The sequence below is a fragment of the Dermacentor silvarum genome, chromosome 1, assembly GCF_013339745.2.
Source record: "Dermacentor silvarum isolate Dsil-2018 chromosome 1, BIME_Dsil_1.4, whole genome shotgun sequence".
Lineage (NCBI taxonomy): Eukaryota > Metazoa > Arthropoda > Arachnida > Ixodida > Ixodidae > Dermacentor > Dermacentor silvarum.
This window is the reverse complement of record NC_051154.1, coordinates 224,869,626-224,891,856: the sequence shown is the minus strand read 5'-3', so window position 1 is coordinate 224,891,856 and position 22,231 is coordinate 224,869,626. Positions and strand designations below refer to the sequence as shown.

Genomic DNA, 22,231 nt, shown 5'->3' with positions numbered 1-22,231 from the left:
CGCTACAGGTCTTCTTCCTCTTTCTGGGGTTTTACGTGCCAAAACCAGTTCTGATTATGAGGCACGCCGTAGTGGAAGGCTCCGGATTAATTTTGACCACCTGGGATTCTTTAACGTGCAAGCACACGGGCGTTTTTGCATTTCGCCCCCATCAAAATGCGGCTGCCGCGAATCCCGCGATCTCGTGCTCAGCAGCGCAATGCTGTCTGAGCCACCACGGTGGGCTACAGGTGTTGCTCTAGCCGTATAAAACGCGGGTTTATCGTGAGCAGAAACGGTGAATTTCGGTAAATAAGAAAGGCTACTATCATCATCATCATCATCATCATTGACAGAAGCTGACCCCGCCCTCAGAAAAAACCTGGATCCGCCCCTGAGCACAGTTGTATTAATGTGTGCACAAAATTAGCAACATTCATTTCGAGCTGTATTTTTGTTTACTCCTACAAATGCTGTCTGTGCACTTAGACTGTCAGAATGAGTGAAGTGAGTTAACTGAACGCACACGATGTCAAGTGCATTGCACAGTGCATGCCAGATTGCCAGTAAATGTCATGATACAGTCTGTACGCCCAAGTGACAATAATGCAAAGTGTAATTAAATTTGTCAGTGTGACAAGGATTTAAGCTTCTTCAATGGGTACATATGTGTACAGCTCAAGGTGGCTGACATAGCCCTGGTCAGACAGGAATTGAGTGCCACTTCGGACGAGTGTACATTGCTTTACTAAGTGCCATTTTGGTGGCTCGACACTACATGAAAAAACAAAGGGTAGCTAAAAATTGACGACACTGACAATTGAGTGCTACAGAAACTACTTGAAATGATTATGGTGTTTGAAAAGGAGGTAATCAATATTGTTTTACTAGAAACACATCTTAAATGACGTTCACAGAAACTGTTTCAGTAGCAACATCATCGCACACTTGGGCTATTTTCTCATTCGCTGTAATATATTGTTGCACGCACGCGTGAGTGAGAAGAACGATGACCAGTGAACGTGCTTGCGGTCCCGGGTTGGAAAAGAAGAGGAGGACGACGTACGCTGAGTTGATCAACCAGCTAACAACAACAACATTAGGTGCATGTTATCCAGTGTGGCCAATCCCCCTCGTGGGTACGAGCCATGTTTTGAGGCAACAACAACAACAACAACAACAACAGCTGGCCGTTCTTGCGCTCACTTCGCGACCTACAATAAATGGTCCCCTTCATTCGTAAGGGTGATAAACGGTCTCCTTCTTCAGGCATGTCGAAGACGGTCACGGCAGATGGCGGGAGGCCGGCAAGTCGACGGCTTCGACGAAGCTGCAGCAGTGACGGTTCCGTTGTTGTAAACGCTTATCCAGCACTGAAATTGATTACTCAGAGGGCAAGATTATTCTTTTTGTTGATTGAAACAAATACAGTTGGAATTTCTGACAAAAAAATAGCAAACTCTTGTCTCCTTTCTTGCTGTTTTTTTATACAACTGCTATTGATGAGCCTGAGAAATCTAAACCAAGTGAAGTGAGTTCTTCGAATGCACTCGTCATCAAGTGCATTCTTATGTGACAGCATCCAAGTGACACTAACGCCATGTGATGATAGCTCAGTGACATTTGCCTGCTTCACAGCATGTTACATAGTTATGAAATTTGAGCGCCTACATGGAAAGCATACTCCAGTTCAGTTAAAGACAGGAAGCAAACTTTATAACTATTAGGTAGGCCTAACCAGTGTCACCAGACTTATATACCCACAAGGTTTCTATGTTATAAACACACCATCAGAAAAACATCTTGCACAGTCACCTGAATGTCTACAGTTTTCGTGATGCCCCATCCACTTTGTGTGGCTGTATTTGCGTATGGCCTTATAGCAGAAAGTTTGCTTGCTTGCATATAAAATTTATTTGCAAGCCATGACAGCATCTCTTCTACATGGCCAACATACCACGTCAAGCATGTTTAATGTTCAGCGTAACTTCAGAGCCTCAGCTGTCAGACAGAGCAATCTGCAGAGATTGCCACAATTACGAATGCAGCATTAAGAACATGTACTTTCAGGGTCAGGAACGAGTTCGTAGCTTCTAATGGCGACATGTTACTGTAACAAACAAAAAGCTCTTCCAGCAGTCAGACACTGTCATGAAGATTGCATTTAATTTGTCCAGCAGATCGATGCACCGCATCATGAAAGGTAATTAACAAAATTCAGTGAGCACCACTGTCAAATGGCACTGATAGGGACAGTCTGTTGTCAGGTTCATTGCCCACGACGACATTAGGCATCAGTACTACAAGATGAGATGAGGATTGATTATATTAAGAATATGCACAAAAATCGTGTTATCAAGTGCTTGCTCAAGTACTTGCTTCAAGCTCAAGCACCCTGAACAGCACATCGTGCTGGAGCAGCAAGTGCTGCGCCATGCTACTCCACTTCTTTCAGGGAAACCAACAAATTAATTTTAATGGTTACTGTAACGAACTAGGCCTGTGTCTCGAATTAAATCAAGAGAGAGAGAACAACTTTATTGAGAATGCCTGCAGAATCGATAAGGCTCCCTCACGCAGGGAGGACGAGCTTTCGTCGCGACGCGGCCACTACGTTAATCTCGTGCGTTATGCTCCTCGAGGTCTTGCTCCCTCGCTACTTCCGCGGGTCCTAGATCAAAATTAAATCAAGAAGAAAAAAAAAACAGTTGAATGTGGAATACTGTTTCAATGATCATGTCCAAATCACATGGCCATTCTTATACTATTCACTGAATACTGGGTAACATTTTAATAGAAGTTAGAACGTTTACAAAATTTATAGGGGAAAAGCAACGGCGCAAAGGAGCACCGTCATCTTGGTCTCGTCGGAAAGCGCATTTCTCCGTCTTCAAATTTGCCGCTTCAGCTATCTCCTCATACAAGGTGGTTCCGGATTCTCCGATCGGCCGCACCCGCCACGTGACTCCAGCGCGGTTCGCCATTGGTCCGACACTCGCTCCGTAGCGGCGTCGTCTGCTCTGCTCTTTGCGGACTTCGCACCTCGCGCGCTCCGGACAGACTCCGTTATCACGATGAGCAGGGGCGACGGAAGAGGGGGAGCGAAGGGAGCGACGGCTCCCCATCAACAAATGAGGGAGTATGGCTCCCCCAGTCAAAGGGCAAAATTACAAGCACTTCTACAGAAAATTTGCGAATATGCGCACGTCGTAATTTTCTTGACCACGTTTACGACTTATGGTTACTTGTTAATAACTTGACAATTAAAACGTCGCACAAAACATACAGTTCATGCACTACGTTTTTAATTTGCAGCAGTTAGTAAACCAAATTGTAGTTTGTTTATAATATAATAATAATATTTATTACATCTATTTACATCCTAGTAACAATATTACCTCTATGTATGTGTGTTGATTGTGCTTATTAAATGTTGGGCACTCAAAGAGAATAAATGATGGTGATGATGGTCTGGCAGTTTTTTTTTTCTTTTTTTTCTATTTTGTGGCTCCCCCAGTGAAAAAGAAGTTCCGAATCCACTGTCGACGACTGTCAAAACGGGCACTACGCAGACATCGAAGTAGCGTGGTTGATCCCTCCGTTCATGGATGACTCGAACCCGCGGCTAAGCATTCAGAGCACCGGCGACGCGGACTTCGCAACCAAAGTTCGCGCGCGGAATCCTCGGAAACGCGGCTGAGCATTTCGCGCATAGGCGTCTCCGACTTTGCGATCAAGCACATCGCGCGCGGGCTTTTCCGATCCTGGCATAAGCATTAATTTCGATCGTGCATCGGCAGCTCGGACTGCGCGACCAAGCACATGGAGCGTCGACTCCTAGAGCCCGCGGCTAGACATTTCGCGCATCGACTCCTCGAGCACGCGGCTAGACATATCGCGCATCGGCACCTCGGACTGCGCGGCTAAGCACATATCGAGCGTCGACTCCTAGAGCCCGCGGCTAGACATTTCGCGCATCGGCACCTCGGACTGCGCGACTAAGCACATCGAGCGTCGACTCCTCGAGCCCGCGGCTAGACATTTCGCGTATCGGCACCTCGGACGGCGCGACTAAGCACATCGCGTGTCGACATCACGATATCTCGTAACAATATCTATCATACCGCCGCTTAATTCATAGAGAACCGCATCATGAGCTCGGTTCACTAGGCCCCTTGGGCTGGAACATACACCTGGCTGCAGAAGTGCGGCATCATACAAAAGTACAAGATGGAATGTACCTAGCAGATGCATTGCTGCCTATCGATCTTGACTCCCTGATGCTAAGCTCCACAGCCATTGTCAAGAAAGGAAGGTGACTTGGAAGGCTGCCCAGAGCCTTCATTCAGTAACATGGTCGATATTCTACAAAAAAAAAAAAAAAAAAAAGTCAGTGATTGCACTGGAGACTGCTATCAACGAGGCAGTCTGTAGGCACAACACTGGAACTATATATTCATGCCCAAACAGAGTTCTGCGCAACTCACTTAATTGGTTTGAAGCCCAGGCACCATGCATGCTATATGTAGAGCAGCGCAGTAAAGAATGCCGTACCAAAAAAAAAAAAAAAAAAAGTCGCAGTTTCGCCCGAAAGGCGAAGCATCCATTGCGATAGCAAATTAGTAGAGAGCTATTCGGAGTAGGAATAGTAGTTTTATCGGCTGCATAAACTTGGACACGTTCGCTTACTAACTGAATTAACAAGCGTGGTGTCAGCGCGCACAAGCAAACATGAATAGATCACACTGAATGACCGCAGACGACTGTCAAAACGCTGGCAGCAATCGCAGCCGCCGCAGCGGGCAAGGTTCGTGCGGTCTATCGCTTCAAAGGAAACTGAGCGGCGGATGCACAGCGCATATAAAGGTCAGAGCCGTGTGGAGATAAGAGACCGTGCGGGCGACGGCCACAGCCGGGCAAAGTACGAACGGAGTTGCCAGAATAGAAGCTGCGCCCACCCCTCCCTCCCCGCGCTGCCTTCCCGCTTTCTTGCTTTCGCGTGGGAGTGGCAAGTTCCTCTTACGCCCGATTGCAAGATACGCCTTTGGTGCCGGAGCACAGCGTCGCCCCGCCTCCCTCCCATACCCCCACGGCCTTTCGCGCGACGGTCGCGTTTGCTTTCGGCCGTGCGTTCGCTCTCCGTGATAGCGCGCGCGTCCCCCGCGCGCTTTCGCTCGCGCATACGGCGCGCGGCGAGCCCTTGGAATCTATACGGAACCTCACGGCGCCGCCGACGGCAGAAATCTGGTTGAAGTGTCCATATAATTGCTATCGCAATAAATGTGCAACGAAGGCACGCCACACCAGATGCCCCATGTCCAAGAAGCCACACATCACAAAACGCACCAAAGACTACAAATTTGGTGCCCTTTTAGAGAACCGAAGAGAAGGTGAAACTTTGAGAGCCATTTGCTAAAAACAGTTTCTTTGTGCCTTTCTGCTGTTTATGGAGTTGATTTCTTTGTTACGTTAAGCCTACTTTGACTGCTGTTTTTGTCACGTTCCTTGAGCTACAGTGCAGGTCGTGACATTCGCTTTCTTTAATGTTTACCTTTTATAAATTTATGACGTGGCTAATCATTCACTCCAAAAGTGAGCTTGATGCAAAGGTAACCCCAAAAATGACAATCCAAAAATTTTGTGTAGCGATAAAAATTTTAAAAAATAAGAAGCAGATTGTCACGACCTTCAGCACGCATTTAGCTATGCAGTGAATACTCAACAAGCCTTTATAGCGTTAAGCGCCCCAGGCCCTCCAGAAAGTTCAAAGTAGAAAAATTCTGCCGAATAAAATTTTCTAAAGGTATCACTCTGAAACATTTAAAGAAGCATCAGGGAGACATTCTAAACATTTGTGTCAATTTTCATCAAAATCCATAAAGAAATAAGGAAGTTGATTTTCAAAGCCACGTACGTCCCATAAGTTTTTTTTTTGCCATTTATCGCCTGCTCATTAAGGCCAATAGACTGGACCAGACTAGATTTTAAGGGTGGATAATGCATCACACAACTCAAGTTGTTTTTTTTTTTCTTTTTCTCTTTTCTTAAAGTGCGCCTTGAGCGCAATGGGCACACATACCGAAGGGCAGGGGTTTATCCAGAATTTCGATTTTTGGGGGGTGTTACCAGAACGCTGGTGGGGGGGGGGGGGATACGAAATTATTGGTTATATCTGTTGAGGGGGGGCAACATAAGCCAACCACACGAAATAATAATTAAAAAAAAAAAGAAAAAAACTGGGACTACACGAACTATACAGTTGCACTGTATCACCTCGCACGCATGTACAATACCCGATGTGGTTTCCTGGCCCACATCATGTAGGCTTGGTGCACAAGCTGCAAATATTCCTCCTTTTCTTCTTCTGTTGCGTTCCCAATATTGAGGATACTTGGAGCTTTCATAGAAATTTTCATCAGCGTGTCTACATGGGCCGGCATCATGCAACATCTATCTGATGTTAAGATCGTGTTCATGGTTCTGGTGCTAGAGTGACACTGCTATCGGCTCAAGAGATCTTGTTTTGATAGCGGCGAATAGAGGCAGCTCCATGCGACGGAGCGTGTACGGCCGAACATAGCATACCCGTGACGACAGTGAAATGCCTGTAGATATTCATTAACCATGACTATAGTACGGCGCGCAACTCTGAGTGCCGGAAGTTGCATAAACGAAAACACACGGACGTGTCTTGCGTTTACCTCGACTTCAAGGTTCCTCCGCTCCATGCAGGTCGCATTGTAGCATTGTCGTCTGCGCGCTGAACATCAAAATTGGGTCTCAAAATTAGGGCCACGTACGTAGCGTTCACCTCCGCAAAGAGTAAAGATTTCTTAAAGCAATTACCACAGTGCATGGGACCAGCGTAATTTTTTCCCAAGATGAGTGCCTGTCTGTAAGAGGGGAGGGGGGGGGGGGGTTGGTTTGGAATAATTTTTGGGGCGGTGTCGGGATCCTCCTCCGGGGAGTGTGTAAGGGTGTGTACAAATCCCTGCTACTGGACCAGCTAGCTTACCACCGGGAAGTGCCGTGGCCAAGCAAGACCAACACCACCTAGAGCGTATAAAGTCTAAGTGGTGCTGGCTAGGCACTGTGTACCATGTACGCAGCTATTATTCTCTAGCCAAGTGGTTGGAATGTGAAAGGTCCAAAAGTTGCCCATTCTGCTTGTATGCTTGTTAACATGTGACCTTCTCTGCAGGTAATGTCCATGCTCCAATATCTTTCAACCCCTAATCATGAGTTGCAGAAAGCTACAAGAGATCCATGCACATCTACGCATAGCCTCTGTAATTGGAGACAATGGATGAAGAAAGAATGGCAGTGGTGGAAGGTAGGAGACACGCTCAAGGGTGAATGGGATCAGCCAAGAAAAAACAAGGAAGCCGTATAGCAATGCCCACTTTGAGCTGTCAAATCAACTCGCAAATAGCCAGCTGCGGCAGGCTTTCATTTTGTTTTGTGAAAGGTGCCAACTTCCACGGACTACGTTTCACTATGATAGTCCAGTACAGTGCAACAATACTGGATTTTTTATAGAGAACCCTTGTATTAGTCTCTGTGAATGATGAATTACACTTATGTTTAGTCTTAAAAATGCAGTTGTATGTGAAAGAACAAAGAAAAAGCCCCGTCAACAACCATGCAAAACCAAAACCAAAATTCCAGTGCCTTCTCCAAGGGCAAGAAAAAATAGTCAACGCACACAGCACCTCAGATCAGCGGCATGGCACTGCCCAGTACAGCTATGGCTGCAAAAATGATACACTATCCTGTGATATGATCCTAATTGTGTGCTTGCACCTGATATGACCTGCGCATACTTCCCATAGTGCTACGTGATCATCTTTTCTCGCAAGCTCTCAGGCTTCGAACTTGGAAGCAAAGAAAGAACTTTGCCGCTCAAGTTTTGCTTCCCCGCACAACACATACGTGATGGCGGATTCTGTGTTGCAGTTATGCAGCTACGATGACAGATGGCATGAGCACTCCTTTGCTGGCACCACCTGATGGCATGGATAGCTCAGGTGCGAGAGGAAGTTGCTGCATCCTCTCTTGCTGCAGGATGTCGCATGCTCATTGGTGCACTTCGCGGGACTACACCGCAAAATGCTTCCCACTGGGCTTTACAGGGACACTAAAGAGAAAGTTTAGACAATTAAAATAGTCAACACTCGATATAATTAACAATGATTTAACGAAATTCGCAATGTAATAAACTATTTTGATTTTCTGATCTTAATTCTATTGAGAAGGATAACACATTAAATAGATCAAATAAAAAGACACTAGTGACGAGAGCTTTTGCTTTTTCTTGCTTCCGTGTCGTGCCAGTGAGGGGACCCCTCAGACCAGGAGTCCTACGGCTGCAGCCGCCTGCCCGACCGCACCAGCTGCTGCTGGTCATGCAGGTTTGAACTGGACAAAACCAACGTTTATAGATATATGGTACAGCAAGGCATATTCTCCACAGTGCGAACACTGGTATCCGCCAGGGTGGGTTGTATGGCATACAGGTGTTAGTTTGCAGAGCTCGTATTGCGTGGCATGCTTTTTTTTTCACTCTTTCGCCATACCCTCTTAGTCTGCTTTCCGCCTCATGGTTCCACTGCACCCTCCTCCGCTTTCCTCCTCGTGCACTCTTTGCTATCGCCGTCTTTCACTCTCCACTGTACTTCGCGTTTGCTCTTTTATCCTTCGCTGTGCTCGTTTGCTTGGTTATGAGGGACGCCAACTAAAAGCAGTGCTCTAAAATTTCTTACACGACTGCTACCGCACATTACATCGATGACGAATGGAAACTGCACTCGCACGTGCTCTTCACGTGCGATTTCCCAAGCGAGAAGTGCTGAGAACATCTGGAAAGAGATGTTGCGTCGGTTTGTCAAACTTGGCATCTGCAGCAACACCTTGGCCAAGGCAATATTTGTCACCGATCAGAATGCGACTACTATTTGCGCTTTACAGCCCTATGGCCAATTGAACTGTTGCACCCATTTGCTGGACACGGTTCTCCGCAACACTTTTGCCGAGGAATTCATTGCAGAAGAGGCCGATTCGACGTACGAGAACTTGCATAAAGTGAAATGTCTCGTCATATTCCTCAAATAAAGTGAATAAGCCAGTCAAATCAGCAGCGGAGTTTTACAGGAGGTCCCAACACAATGGAACTCTTAAACTTGCGATCCTCAGATCCATGTTCTGCCAATTTGAAAATATAGAAATGCTGCACGGAAGCCATTAGCAAGAACACGGTAAGGGTTCTGATCACTTTTCTGGGGTCATAAGAAGCTACACGTGCACTTGAGGCCGACAGACGTCCAACGTTGCACTTGCCATACTGCACAAGGCAAAAATTGCAAGCCTTGAGAGGCCACATGATTCTTCAGCAAGAACAATGGAAATATCAGATTGAATTATGCACATGGAATTTTTCGACCACCAAAGTAAACTTTGCCATGCATCATAAAGTCGCAACATATCTGTGACCTCAATTCAGGCACCTGCAAATACTGTCGTCAGAAGAGCGAGAAGGTGCACGCACATGCAAGGCAGTTGAGAAAATCATTTGAATTTCCAACACCATGCAGCAAGTCCGAAGAGCGGCCTGCAAAAATGCAGTGCATGGAAACATTCGAGTTGGCAACACTGATGATAACACGGTGCATGACCAGGATGAAATTAGCAAGTACCTGCATGCTCAATCTTTAAGTTTCAAATCAGAACTTCTGGAGTTTTGGAAAGGCAAGGAATATAACTATCCAAAACTTGACAAACTTGCAAGAAAGATCTTGGCGATTCCAGCTACAAGCGCCAGCAGCGAGCACAACTTCAGAGCTGTAGGATACATCATACAGGAATTATGCACTCTACAGAAGCCAGAGTCCATGGACCAACCTTTTGTTTCTTCACAATAACTTGTGAATGGCTTTGCGCTCTGGAGTTTTTTTTACTTTTATTAGCAAGTAAACTAGCAGCAAGGACAGCATGCATTTTTGTCTTAAGTATGTTTTCATTTTCTGTTGTCGTGTACTTCACTATTACACCGCCATGGGCCAGCATGTTGATCTGTTGTTGATTTAAGCTACATTACTGTACTAGCTTCATGCTACAATCGGATGGATGACAATCTTTCCCTTTCATGAGACTTCTTCCACCTTGTGGGATTCCGCAGAACTCATTTGCCATATTCAGTGTCCCTGTGCTTCGAGTTGTCGATGAATTCGCCCTCGCGTTATCTGCTAGCCTCCTGGATAGCTCAGATGGTAGAGTGACCGCCCCGGAAAGGCGTTGGTCCCAGGTTCGAATCCCAGGCCGGGACGAATTTTTCTTCAACTGCGAAGCGTTCTTTTTGAGAAACTCGTATGGGTTTCTTTTGTAGCTTGGTGCTACATTCAGGTGGATGACAATTTTTTACCTTGCATGATATTTCCTCCACCAAGCGGGATTCCGCATAACTGATTCGCCATATCTATTCACGTATCAGAGTATGAGCAAACCCCTAGTCCAAAATGATTTAGTGCTTCTCTTTAGTGTCTTTTTACCAACCAAGTTGGCTAGCTGATCAATCATGGAAAAATCCTGATGGCAAACTTGAAATCCATATTTCAAGTTTGCTCAAAGTTAGTAGCCTTTCTTTTTGCAAAAACATGCTTTTCTTCTAGCACAGAAAATAATAAACAGCCAAAATAAAAGTGCAGTTGTTTAACTAAGAGACAAAGAAAAAAAGAAGCTTCATAGAAAATCTACAAAGGTTTCACTTGCTGACAGCTAAAAAATGAAAGGTATCTTTTGTCAACCTAACCAACTGTAACAGTAAAGAATTTTGAACATCAAATGTACATAAGTCTGCATATTTTGCATTTACAGGTTGCTTTTTAATATATACAGTGATAGGTAAGTGCTCGTAATCTTCAGCCTAGCATGTCGGGCTCTTTTGTCAACATTATCCATTATAACCACTGTACAGAAGCTGCTAAACTCTAAGTGTATATTGTGCCATTAATTTACCCTCCCAAATAAACCATTAATTTAACATTAATAAGAACCTACTGATTATTACAATATCACAACTGTTGCTAGCTGAAACTAGTCAGCAGTTTGGTGTATAGGCTGCACTACTATGGGCAAAAACAGAGGCTATACACTTGTTTCAGATGTAGCTTTGGTTGCACAACTCAACATATACACAACATAAATGATCATCTGCACAAGAATCTTCACTTTCTTCCAACAAGGGAAAATTACCGCTTGTACAGTCACCTAATGCAGCACCCTCTTCATTGGTGCATTTATCATTCCCACTGCAAAGCCAAACAAGTCTACATGCACAGGTATGCTTACTGTATTCAATTAGAATATCATGTTACAGTTAACATATCTTCATGTTACTGCTGTGCACTGCACACAAAATGACAAGGATGTGTTCGTTAAAGACGTCTATGCTTTGATGTGGAACGGATATTGATTATCATAAGCTCTGCAAACTGTTGATGTGGTTGCAATACCACTGATCCCTAGGAATGTTGCAATATAACATAGTAGGCAGTACATAGAGCTATCCTTCGCTTGGTGTAGAAACTTGTGGCTCCAAGAGTGCTGTACGTCTCTCATTTTCACGGGTGATGCTCTGGTTGATTCTGTTCAGACGTTCCTTCAAAATAAAAAGAAGAGGAAGCAATGAATATGAATGCAGACTCCCGAAAACAGCTTTGTTGTTGAGAAAAACACACAAAAGAAAAAAAAAAGAAATAAGAGAAATGAATGCTAAGCTCAAACAGCAACTCATTCAACAGTCGGCACCAAAGTGACTTACATCAGTTGGGCTGCTGAATGAGAACTTATGAAGTGTGCCGACTACATAGATTTAACTAAATTCTTCAGTTTCCGTAAGAACATTTCCCAAAATATGGGCCAAAAGCCAACTGCAACGAAACTTCACTCAGGCTGAATTGGTAATAAATTAGTATATACTACTGAAGCAATTTTGGCAAAGCTGCAGGGCTGACAATTGTTCAATTTTCTGATAAGCAGCCTCTAGCTACCACCTAAGCCGACGACACATACACCTGGTAGTCAACGAATATGACAAAAGTTCCAGCAAGTCGCCTCCAACATTTTTCAGTGCGCTAAAGGCATCCGCAGGTAGCGCCTTATAGAGTTCATGCCAAGGAGCCGAGTTCTGATTCATGAATCACTTACGGCAAGTGGTAATTGCAGCGTTCTTTAGTTTTGGCATCAAAATCATCTACTTTTGCAAGCTTTTCGTGATGCACCCACTCGTACTTTAAACGTAAAATTTGGCACGGAGGCCAAATTTTGCGTTTAAACCTATACCTACTCTACCTGAAACTAAGCTGCTTGCACAGCCCAAACTTTCATCACACTTGGCCAGACTGCATTAAGGCAGTCTGGAGGTGGGATTTAAGAATGCTTTGTAAGGATTCACGGCAACAGTGAGCAAGAACTCTGACGAGGCACCTATGACTAATCTATGTAAGGCTGCGCTAATTGCATTGGTCCACATCAAACCAAAAGCAAGGAACAGGGTAAAACATTGAACCCTACTTCCAACTTTGTCTTAATGCGATGCCAAAACCCTCGTTCCAGGCAGGCAATGTTGCTTTCTCAGTGATTGCAAGCTTTGAATGACAAAGATAATACTGGCCACTACAAATGTAACACACCTATGGTTGTTATGTACCTCAATGGGGCCCTGAAACAATGTTTTAATGAATTGTAGAATGACATTATTAAATTATGTCGCTTCGCAAATCTCCTGCCGCAAGAAATGTTTGGATGCCTTCAAGCACAAGCCAAGTTAGGCATACTTAGCAAACCAATGAGTGGCCTTCTTTCTCCTTTCATTTCCACTATCGTGCTGGAAGCTACACAGGGGAGATGGCAAGGGAGCAATGCCCCGCTGGAGCTTCCCAAAGGTTGAACGTCTCAGCAGCAAGACAGCTCGCAGCGGCACCATGTGGGGGCTGCAGTATCTACACTATGCTTTTCATCTCGGAGGCAACGCACAGCAGATGCAGCAATGCGCTATCGTTGTGTGTAAACCACAGTGGTTTTCATTTATTTAACTCAAATGAAACGTATTACTGAGGATTTTCTCGTGATCACGAAATCGGCCAACAACTGCTGGTGGGTCGAGCTGTTTGCGATGACGCTACATGATGACACTGTGAAGGAGAGAGCAAGTGATGTTGCATTGCTTTTGACACGAAATTGTAAATTCCATGCTGCATGCAGTGAAATAATATTTGGCTCACATGTTGACAGAAGCCTTGTGAATAGAACGGCAACATTTTCTTACTACGTTCAAAAAGTGTTTCAGGGCCCCTTCACCTTGGTGTTTGTTATTCTGCAAAAACAATGTACTTTCACGGGTCCTTGAATGACCAGCTACACATCTGAAAGCCAATACCGTAGAAAGTTTCTGCAGAAGTGAATCCATTGTTCTTTTTTATTTAACAAAGCATACTTTGGCACCACTGTCTCCATTTGGATTTTTCATATGTCACACATACACTTTGGCGGCCTCCCTAAGAAGGTCACATGTGGAAGCACAAGTAAATTACACTGGTGTGCCAACTGCTAAGAGAACTGTCACACTTCGGCTTTGAATGAAGTCCCTACATAAGTTTTAAGGTAGCACCATTCCCCTTTCCCACTCACCTCCTACTCTAATTGAGAGCCTCAGCACCCCCCAGAAGGTTCCAAACCTCTCAACATACGTGCAAAAACAAATAGGTTTTAATTTATATCATACTACATTCATAATTACCAATCTTGTTTTGAAGCTGTATATTCTGTGCAGTAAGTCCTTATTCAAGCATATGTTGGTGCAAACCCTGTTATGTGAAAAAACTCTAGAACCTTTTGGGGGCACTAGTGATCAGTTCCGTCACATGGAAATGCCATGTGACCACACTAGTAAGCCAATCACGCACGGGCAATGGCGGGAGAGTAGGAGGATGAGGACAGCGGCTAGATGAAAGAATGGCAGTATGTTGAAACTTTTTATCAATGGACCGTAGCTTTGAATGCACCATTGTGACAAATAGTGGCAAATGATGAACTTGGTGACTTGGAAACATACTACCAACACGCCTGAAAACGTTTCTTCAAATTAGAGAACAAATATTTTATTTCTTTTAAAACAACACATTACATCACACACTTTCATTTCCCCTTTTTCTTATAATTTTTACTTTCAATTTAAAAAAACTTAATTTCACCTAAGCTTTCTTTGGCTTCATTGTCCACTGTCTTCATGCGACAGTAGTGTATGCATTGCAGTGTTGGCAATGTATTTAACTTGTGGAAGAGATACGACTTTACATTTTCTGTCTCTGGGCGAGACAAAAGAGCCATATCTCATCCACAAGCTCAATGCACTACAACCAAAAGGAATAAATGTTTAAAAGGGAGCTCACAAATGTTTTCATTACACTAATTAATACAGTAATTACTATCATTCACAGTTTATTTTTTTATGTATGTTCTTCATTCGTTTAGTTATTTTATATTTAGTCCATCCGTTTTCTTTCTCTCAACTTTTAACAATATGTGTACTCCTACTGATTGCTTTAATCTCCCATCTGTACTTAAAATTGGGCACCTCTTGCTACAACTCAGTTTTCTTTAAAGGGGTACTAACAAAATTTTTTGACACTCTGTTTTTTGTGCTTAATCAGTAGCTACTGACTCAGTAATTATGGTAAAGAAACAAATTGCTCCAGCACATGACAATTGTTTCGTTTTATGCTCATATGTTACGATGAGTTGCGATTTCGATTTAGAAGAGCCCATCGTGACGTACGAAGCATGCTTGAAAACAGCGATAATCACGTGAGTGCCCAGACCTGTGACGCACGCTGGCACGCCATTTACCATGCCATCTGTACTCCTGTTTCATCTGCTAGTTTGGTGGGAAACCTGTGCATTGCTACACCCCCGTAATACTTTTTCAGCGTGTCCGCAAACTTCTTATTAGAAAGTTTTGATAAGTAAATGCAAGCGGCTTGCGTCCCCTAATTTAAAAGTCTCTATTGTTTGCAGTTTACTGGGTTACCCAGGAGGTGTACAGCAGCAACGCTGGTAGCAACATCTGGTGATGCAGTGTCTAACCACAGAGCTTGCAAAACTAATACAGCAACTTATATATTCTAGAAGAACGAAAATGAATGTATCTACATAACTGCTGGTGTAAAGCATGTACAGCAACATAATCGTTAATGTACCATACCTTTATGATTTGCCTTTGGCAACACCACTGACACGACAAAAAAAAAAAAAAAAAAATTCAAATGCGTTGTAGTTGGACAAATCGTCACAAGGTGTCTCTACCAGCCTTACTACCGCCAGAGTCCTTCCATGTTTTTCTGGTCACGAAACTCCGCCGTCACGCTATGGGAGAGGTTCATACGCTGCCCAAAGCTGCCGCGACGCGGCGCCACTGAGCACCGGAGGGCATCGTTCGCGTACCGAAACGCTTTGCGCAGTGCGAGGCGAGCTGAATGATTGGGTGCGTTCTGTGCATGTGCTGCGCTATTTTTCGAGTGCTGGACTGTTTAGTTGAAGTGGCGGGGTGGGACAACGATGCCGAACACGTGTTGCGTGCCGGGTTGCCGTTCCGGCTACAAGGGCACGACCCGAAAGGTGTCGTTGTTCCGTTTGCCTATTGACAAGGAGCAGCGCGAGAAATGGAAGCGGGCCATACCGCGGCAGGAAGGTGGCGGTTTTAACTTCGAATCGAAGTATATGCGTGTGTGCGCGAAACATTTCGACGCCTCCGACCTTGTCTACAAGTGCCCTCCAGCCAGCTAGTCGCTCTCCTCCAAATTGTGGAAGATCATTTGGAAGTGTACACAGTTGACTGCCTGTTCTGATGTGTACATGAATATTGTGGAGAATGTTTTGATGGACAGTCGTACTGCTACAGCTGCTGTCGGCTGCAAATCGCACTTCGTAAGCACAACTGCAGAAGTAGTTCAGTCTTTTCTTAAGACCCGCTTGCATTTTTTCACAAGAGAAAAAAACAAGCAGATGCAAGCAAAGGGACGAGCTTCATGTCCAGCAGGGGGTGGTAGGAAACCAACCAGTTGAAGAGGTACCAGTTAAAGGGGCGCAGTAGGAATCACGATTATCGTGTAAAGGCGACCACTTACAAAAAATTGCAATGCTGATGAAGGAGAACAAGGGTGTTGCAAGGTCTGATATATGAAGGCATTGATTATAAAACACATTTGTTTCATGATTTGTTGCAACCTCAATTTGTGTTATGCTAGTGTAGCGTAGTTCAAATTACAACAATAGCGCCTTCACCACGACAATCTATGAAATGTATAACGTTAGAATTCCTTTAAATGCAAATGTTAACAGAATAATATGCATTGTTTTATTTTCCATTGTCCTTTAGGCTATTGATGGGGTACAATTCTTCAATTGCATGTACTTTTAAGTATATAAGCAGCTATAAGTAAGGAGGTTATTAGCGCACTGTTGTTGGCTATATTTGCATTATGATTTGTTGAGCAAGTTGTGTGTGTGCATGATAAGTAACAGCTGAAGAAGTGGAATGGTGGTATCTCTAACCAGCCATTTTTTTTTTAATTGCTGTATTTGTGATGTGGCTACTTGTGTTCGTTTGAGAGTTGTTTTGCCATGTGTTATGAAATGCCTATGCTTTACACTTTCTTGTTTATAGAAACAATCTTATGCATTGTGCATTTATTGCTATTCGTTTGCTGGTGTTTGTTTCCTGCCCATTAAGACATATCTCTCACGTTTGATGTTTTTTTCTTTATGCTTATTATATCATATTATTATATCTTTATGCTTATTATATCAGTGCTTTTAACAACTTCTTGCATTGTGAATGGTGGAACATTCATGACCGGATCGACACCTCTTTGTGCTGTTTGTATTTCGCTCCACTTATTTTACATGATAAATAAATGATCATGCTTGTATGTTGTTTTTTCACCAACACGTTTTATTTCTTTTCTTAATCGAATTATAAAGCAGTTTTTTTTTTATTTTTCGACCATGATAAGAATTCCAGGACCGGTGATTACAACATTTTAACATCCTGTAAATAGTTGCGCATTAAGAACCAAAATATCTAGTCTCATCGTTTCTGCGTCGAAACCACGAGCAGCTTGAATAAGTGCTGGGCTTACTGACGCTTCTAAAAGACTGCTTGCTAAGGCAATTGCCTAATTAAATACAGCTAGTTTCAACTGTGCAGGTCCTAACACTTCACGTTCACCTTAATCCGTTGCTAAAAGCCGCACCGAAGACATTTAGTAGTGAATTTTGTCTTGCATTTATCCTACCTAAATCTCATTCAGAAATGACATCGTTTTGCAGAGAAATCTGAAGCGCACGGAGCAGCTCAATTTCCTTTTCATTGTCATTAAGTATTCTACAGAAGCAGCCTTTTGCAATAACAATTTCACACTTTTGATCTCCGGATAAGATACTGTCCACAGTTTAACAGAAAGTGAACAGCTGTGCTCGGTGAACAATCTGGCGCTATGCGCAATGGAGATTTGGCGCTTACTTACGGGTGCGCGGGGGTGCAACAGCCCATATGTTTGCATCTGGTGATAAGTGGGACCACTGGCGCTTTGTGCGAATGCGCGGTGTCTAATTTCAGGCAAATATTAAACAGCGGAGCCTACCGAGTGTTGAGGCGAACGGCAATGACGAAGAAATATGGACCGAGACCGCCCGGCCGTGCACAACGGACGCATTTCGACGGGGGCAAAATGCAAAACACCCGTTTATTTAAATTTAGGTGCATTTTAAAGGATCCCAGGTGGTCAAAATTAATCCTGAGTCCGCCACTACGGCGTGCCTCATAATCGTATCGCGGTTCTGGCTCAAAATCCCAGAATTTGTTTTTTGTTTTTTTTTTTGGTCCGAGACCGCTGCAAGCTCCATGTTATGAGCGGCTTTTTTTTTTTTTTTTCGTCCCGGGCGCTCATATCATGGCAGAAGACGCAATCAGGCAGTTATTTAAGCATGTGGAATGTTAAAAATAGTTACGTGAAAGTAAACTGACGGTTGTGGAAGTTGAGAAAGCTAGAATACCGAGGCTGCCCCACACACAACCACAGCGGTAGCGGCGTTCGCATGCCCTCCCATGCACGGTTGCGCCTCTAGCGGCGGGCGCTGGCTCTATATGAAACTGAGGCGGCAGTTTCGTGACCAGAAAAGCATGGAAGGACTCTGCTACCGCCAACCACAGCTCCAGTGACCTGGTAAACCTTGTATGGTAAGAAGTTTGCAGGTACACTTCGTGTGCAGTCAGTGCAAGACACTCAATGCAAACAGTGCTGAAACGTCTTCTGAATGACGAGACAAGCCTGTGATATCACACGTCATCGAAATCATTTGCCAAAACTCATGATGAAACACTGTTTACAAATAGGACCTACGCTGATGACTACATTAATAGTTGCTGCACGTTCCTATTCGTCACTTGCATGAACTTTGAAATTTAATTAAAACAATTTCTAAGCTGCATTTGCTATTGATACTTTACAGATGATACCTATGAGCGCACAGCAATGGAATCTGCCAGTTATTTCGAGTTTGAATTTTTGTGTCAGTACCCCTTTAAGTTTTCTTCTCCCTATCCTTTTCTATATATCTCTGTCTCTCTCTCTATATATATATATATATTTGCTTGTTCATACATTGTCCAAAGCTCTTTTTATCTCTTTTTACTTTCCGTTTTCTGAGAAACACTAAGCCCACAAGATTCAAAACACCTACATGCACGCGAAGATTCTTTTCAGTTTTGTCACCTCTACTTCTTGAAAGAAACGGCAGCACAATCACTTCCCATCTCTCCCTGTTCCCTTACTAACACAACCTTTTTGAATTGAGCCTTTATACTTCCTTCATCCTCCTTCACAAACCTGCCTATTCTCTTCCCCAATTGGGGGTCAGGGAGTGTGGGCCATATGAAAGCTGCCAAGAAAAGCAGTTGTTGCCCTGATGAAAACAAGTCCCCCATGTTGAAATGTTGGCTCAAATGACAGCCCTTGCTCAACCACTGTTGATCACTTCAGATCTCCATTTTCCTGTGATCTTTTGTCTTGTTTGATTCCACGAGGTTTGATGCCAAATAAGGGTTTATTGGCAAGTTGCCTGCTTCAAAGTTCATGTACTACGGGACGCTTGCAGTTCAAAGAATGTTTCACATCTGCTGCCACGGCCGCGAGCGGCACTACCTAATACTCCCAGACTTACAGCTAGTACACAAATACCCCGAAAAAAGCATACCGGAGGATGGCCGTCACGGTAGCGGTAGCTTAATTGGTAAAACACCACACTTCCATCAAAATGTGGCTGCTGAGGCCGAGAAGCAAGCCTTTGACCTCATACTCAGCAGCAGACTAGTATAGCCATTGAGCCACCAAGATCTCATGTACAGGGCATGTACAGTGCTCACGGATTGAAACGCGACAGGCAAATTTTGGGTAGAACACTCCTCCTGTGCAATTACTAGAGAGTACCATGCCATGTTGCTTCGAATCTGGTCACGAAAGGTTACGCGGACTCTGATCTAAGCGTACGAGTCGAGATTGCGCCGATGTCACACTAACTACCGACGGAAACAAAAGCATGCGCATTGGTTAGGCCTAAATTGCCGCGTTTCAATCCGTGAGCACTGTACATGACTTTGTACATGATTTCTGAAGAGCAAGCTTCATTAAAAAGAAGTATGGTGGCCAATAGCAATATGTCACAATGCAATAAGAGATTAACCCCTGCATTCTCAGACAATCCTCGACTCAAAAGCTCTTCCGCCACTATGCTGAGTGGAGCACAGTGCCACCCATTGAGCGAAGAAGACGCTATGCTCCTGAAGAATTGTCGCGAAGTGTCACTGAAATGCAGAGACCACTTTTGTTGAGGAGCAGCACTACCATCCACTTTCTTGAGTCGAAGTGCTGAGTGGAGGTGCATTCTTATTTACAAGGGGGAGGGGGGGGGGGGGGTAAGTGAGTAGGTTAAAAAGTTATCAGTGGCCGCAAAGACGGCGTGCATGTGCAAGCATAACAGCACAAGTACTACCAAAGGAAACACATGTACCTGGGTGTTCTGAAGGATACTGTTGACGAGCACTACCCTCCTTTTCGCATTTACAAGTTTCTTGACATAACTGTCGAGGTCATAGGGTATCTGCTGGTTTTCGGACAATGCCCGAAGGTCTGCAAGTAAATGCCAGTCATATTGTGATATCGATTAGGCAACCACTGTTTCTCATCGTTATAACAAAACAGTCTCCAAATACGATACATCACCGTTTGCAGAGCGACTAGAAAAATATGTGTGTAGGTGGCACACAATTTTTTTTTTCTTAAAACACTGAAAAACAAGAATTTACTTTGGTTTCGGCCAGGAACCAACTTTTATCAAGAGTGATCTTAGACATATGACAGGTATTTTATATTCATGTAGAGCATACAGATGTTGCTACAATGAGTTACAAAGAAAATTCCAGAGAATCAACAAAGCATGAGGAGGTGCGTGGATGCAGTCCTAAGAACATAAATTCTGAGAGGATTACATATCACGCCTTTGGAGAAAACTTTATATACATACATTAAAAAAAACTTTACCACGGCGAGGGCATCATCGAAAGGCGAGCAATACCGATACAGTTGCCAGGAATGCTGATCTTTGATACATATAGTCAATTAGAAGTGTTCACTGAACCCGGAGAAGAAATCATGAAAGAAATATTCTCACGTTTAACACAAAAATCGTCTGTCCTGTCCACCTGGTCTCTCTTTTTTCCCGCAATTTTTTTCCCCTCAGCGTAATGATCAATATACAACACCAACTAGCACAACAGTCTACAGTCATAAATGCAAATTCAGCATCTTACCTTCTGCCAAAGTGTCAATATGTTGCCGAAGCTCTAGCTGACTGATCCTGGAAGTACACAATCCGATTAGAATGCGGAACATACGGCCTTAAAGCTATCTGCCTTACGGCTATATGTCCTTAAACATACGGCCTGAAAGCTATATGCAGTGCGTGAACCAACACTACATAGGTGTCCTGTACATTCTTCTTCTTTCTGGGGTTTTACGTGCCAAAACCAGTTCCGATTATGAGGCACGCCGTAGTGGAGGGCTCCGGATTAATTTTGACCACCTGGGGTTTTTTAACGTGCGCTACAACGCAAGCACACGGGCGTTTTTGCATTTCGCCTCCATCAAAATGCGGCCGCCGCGGCAATGTGTCCCGTACAAACGCAGAAAGGTGAACCGCCTGTATCGAGTGGAAGACCGTAATACAACTGATGGAGGTTGGTCAACTTACAACAGAGGAATTAAATATTGCCGAATAGTTACATTTAGCCCATACTCTATTGACTTGCGAATTTCAACTAGGCATTGGCGAATTTTTTTTTTTTTTTTTTTTTTCAAAACGCACGAAACGTCGGCATTACTTAGCGAGCATCGACACGCACCTTGTGGACTTCACTCGTTCGTCTATTTGCTCCACAGTTGGAAGCAGAAGGCCAATTATGCCTTCAACTAAACAGTCTCTGGCAGATGCTTCTGAGTATGCCTCACTGCGATCATCAACTGAAGTTGTATTCTCACTATCATCCATGTTTGTCATGCGGCCCAACCCACCGAGTTGCTTTAACTGGAGTCAAGCTCTCACCAGCTTTCACCAGCTTTGACGGTTACTGCGTTACCATAGAACAAAGAAACAACTTTGGGCGTTACTGCTGTCTGCTGTGACTACTATGACTGTCGGCACCTGAGTGGATTTTGTCTTAAGGCTGCCATTACGTGGTCCGGCTTTTGAAATCGCTTTCAGCGTGCTGCCAGCAAAAACATAGCCTTTGAGATATAAAGCTATTTAAGGCTGGCAACCATGGGCATAATGTGGATTTGAACATTTATTTACAGCGTCAACGGGTATTTTAGAGTTGGCTTTTGATTATTGCCTATTTAAATGCTCTGAATTAAATTTGTTGAAACAAACTCAGCCTTTCCAGTCCATCTCATCCCTCGCACAGCGCGTTTCGCTTGTATGTAGACAAGCAAGGCCATGCTCGAAGGCATGGCCTTTGAGATTCTGTGACGCGCCACGCTTGTTTTTTTTATTTTATTTAATTATTATTTTTTTTTACATCACGGTTTTTACGTTTCAACAGCGGAATGCCACAATTTCTAAGATCATGCAAAGTTGAAGCGCA

The 22,231-nt window shown here is 43.9% G+C and overlaps 1 protein-coding gene across 3 annotated transcripts; it reads right to left on the bottom strand.

Moving 5' to 3' along the window:
• Positions 1-11,307: 11,307 nt before the first annotated feature.
• Positions 11,308-21,824, bottom strand: LOC119436837 (SNARE-associated protein Snapin-like). Of its 3 annotated transcripts, XM_049660009.1 has the most exons (5): positions 21,491-21,824; positions 20,900-20,946; positions 20,101-20,219; positions 13,257-13,348; positions 11,308-11,632 (listed from the first exon to the last, which is right to left on the bottom strand). In XM_049660009.1, the coding sequence occupies exons 1-5, from the start codon at positions 21,643-21,645 to the stop codon at positions 11,623-11,625; spliced, it is 423 nt and encodes a 140-aa protein (XP_049515966.1). In that variant the 5' UTR covers positions 21,646-21,824; the 3' UTR covers positions 11,308-11,622. The 3 variants fall into 3 exon arrangements, with proteins under 3 accessions (XP_049515966.1, XP_037559756.1, XP_049515967.1); XM_037703828.2 differs by lacking the exon at positions 13,257-13,348 and having other exon boundaries at positions 21,491-21,818; XM_049660010.1 differs by lacking the exon at positions 11,308-11,632 and having other exon boundaries at positions 13,270-13,397; positions 21,491-21,822.
• Between the last annotated feature and the right edge of the window lie 407 nt (positions 21,825-22,231).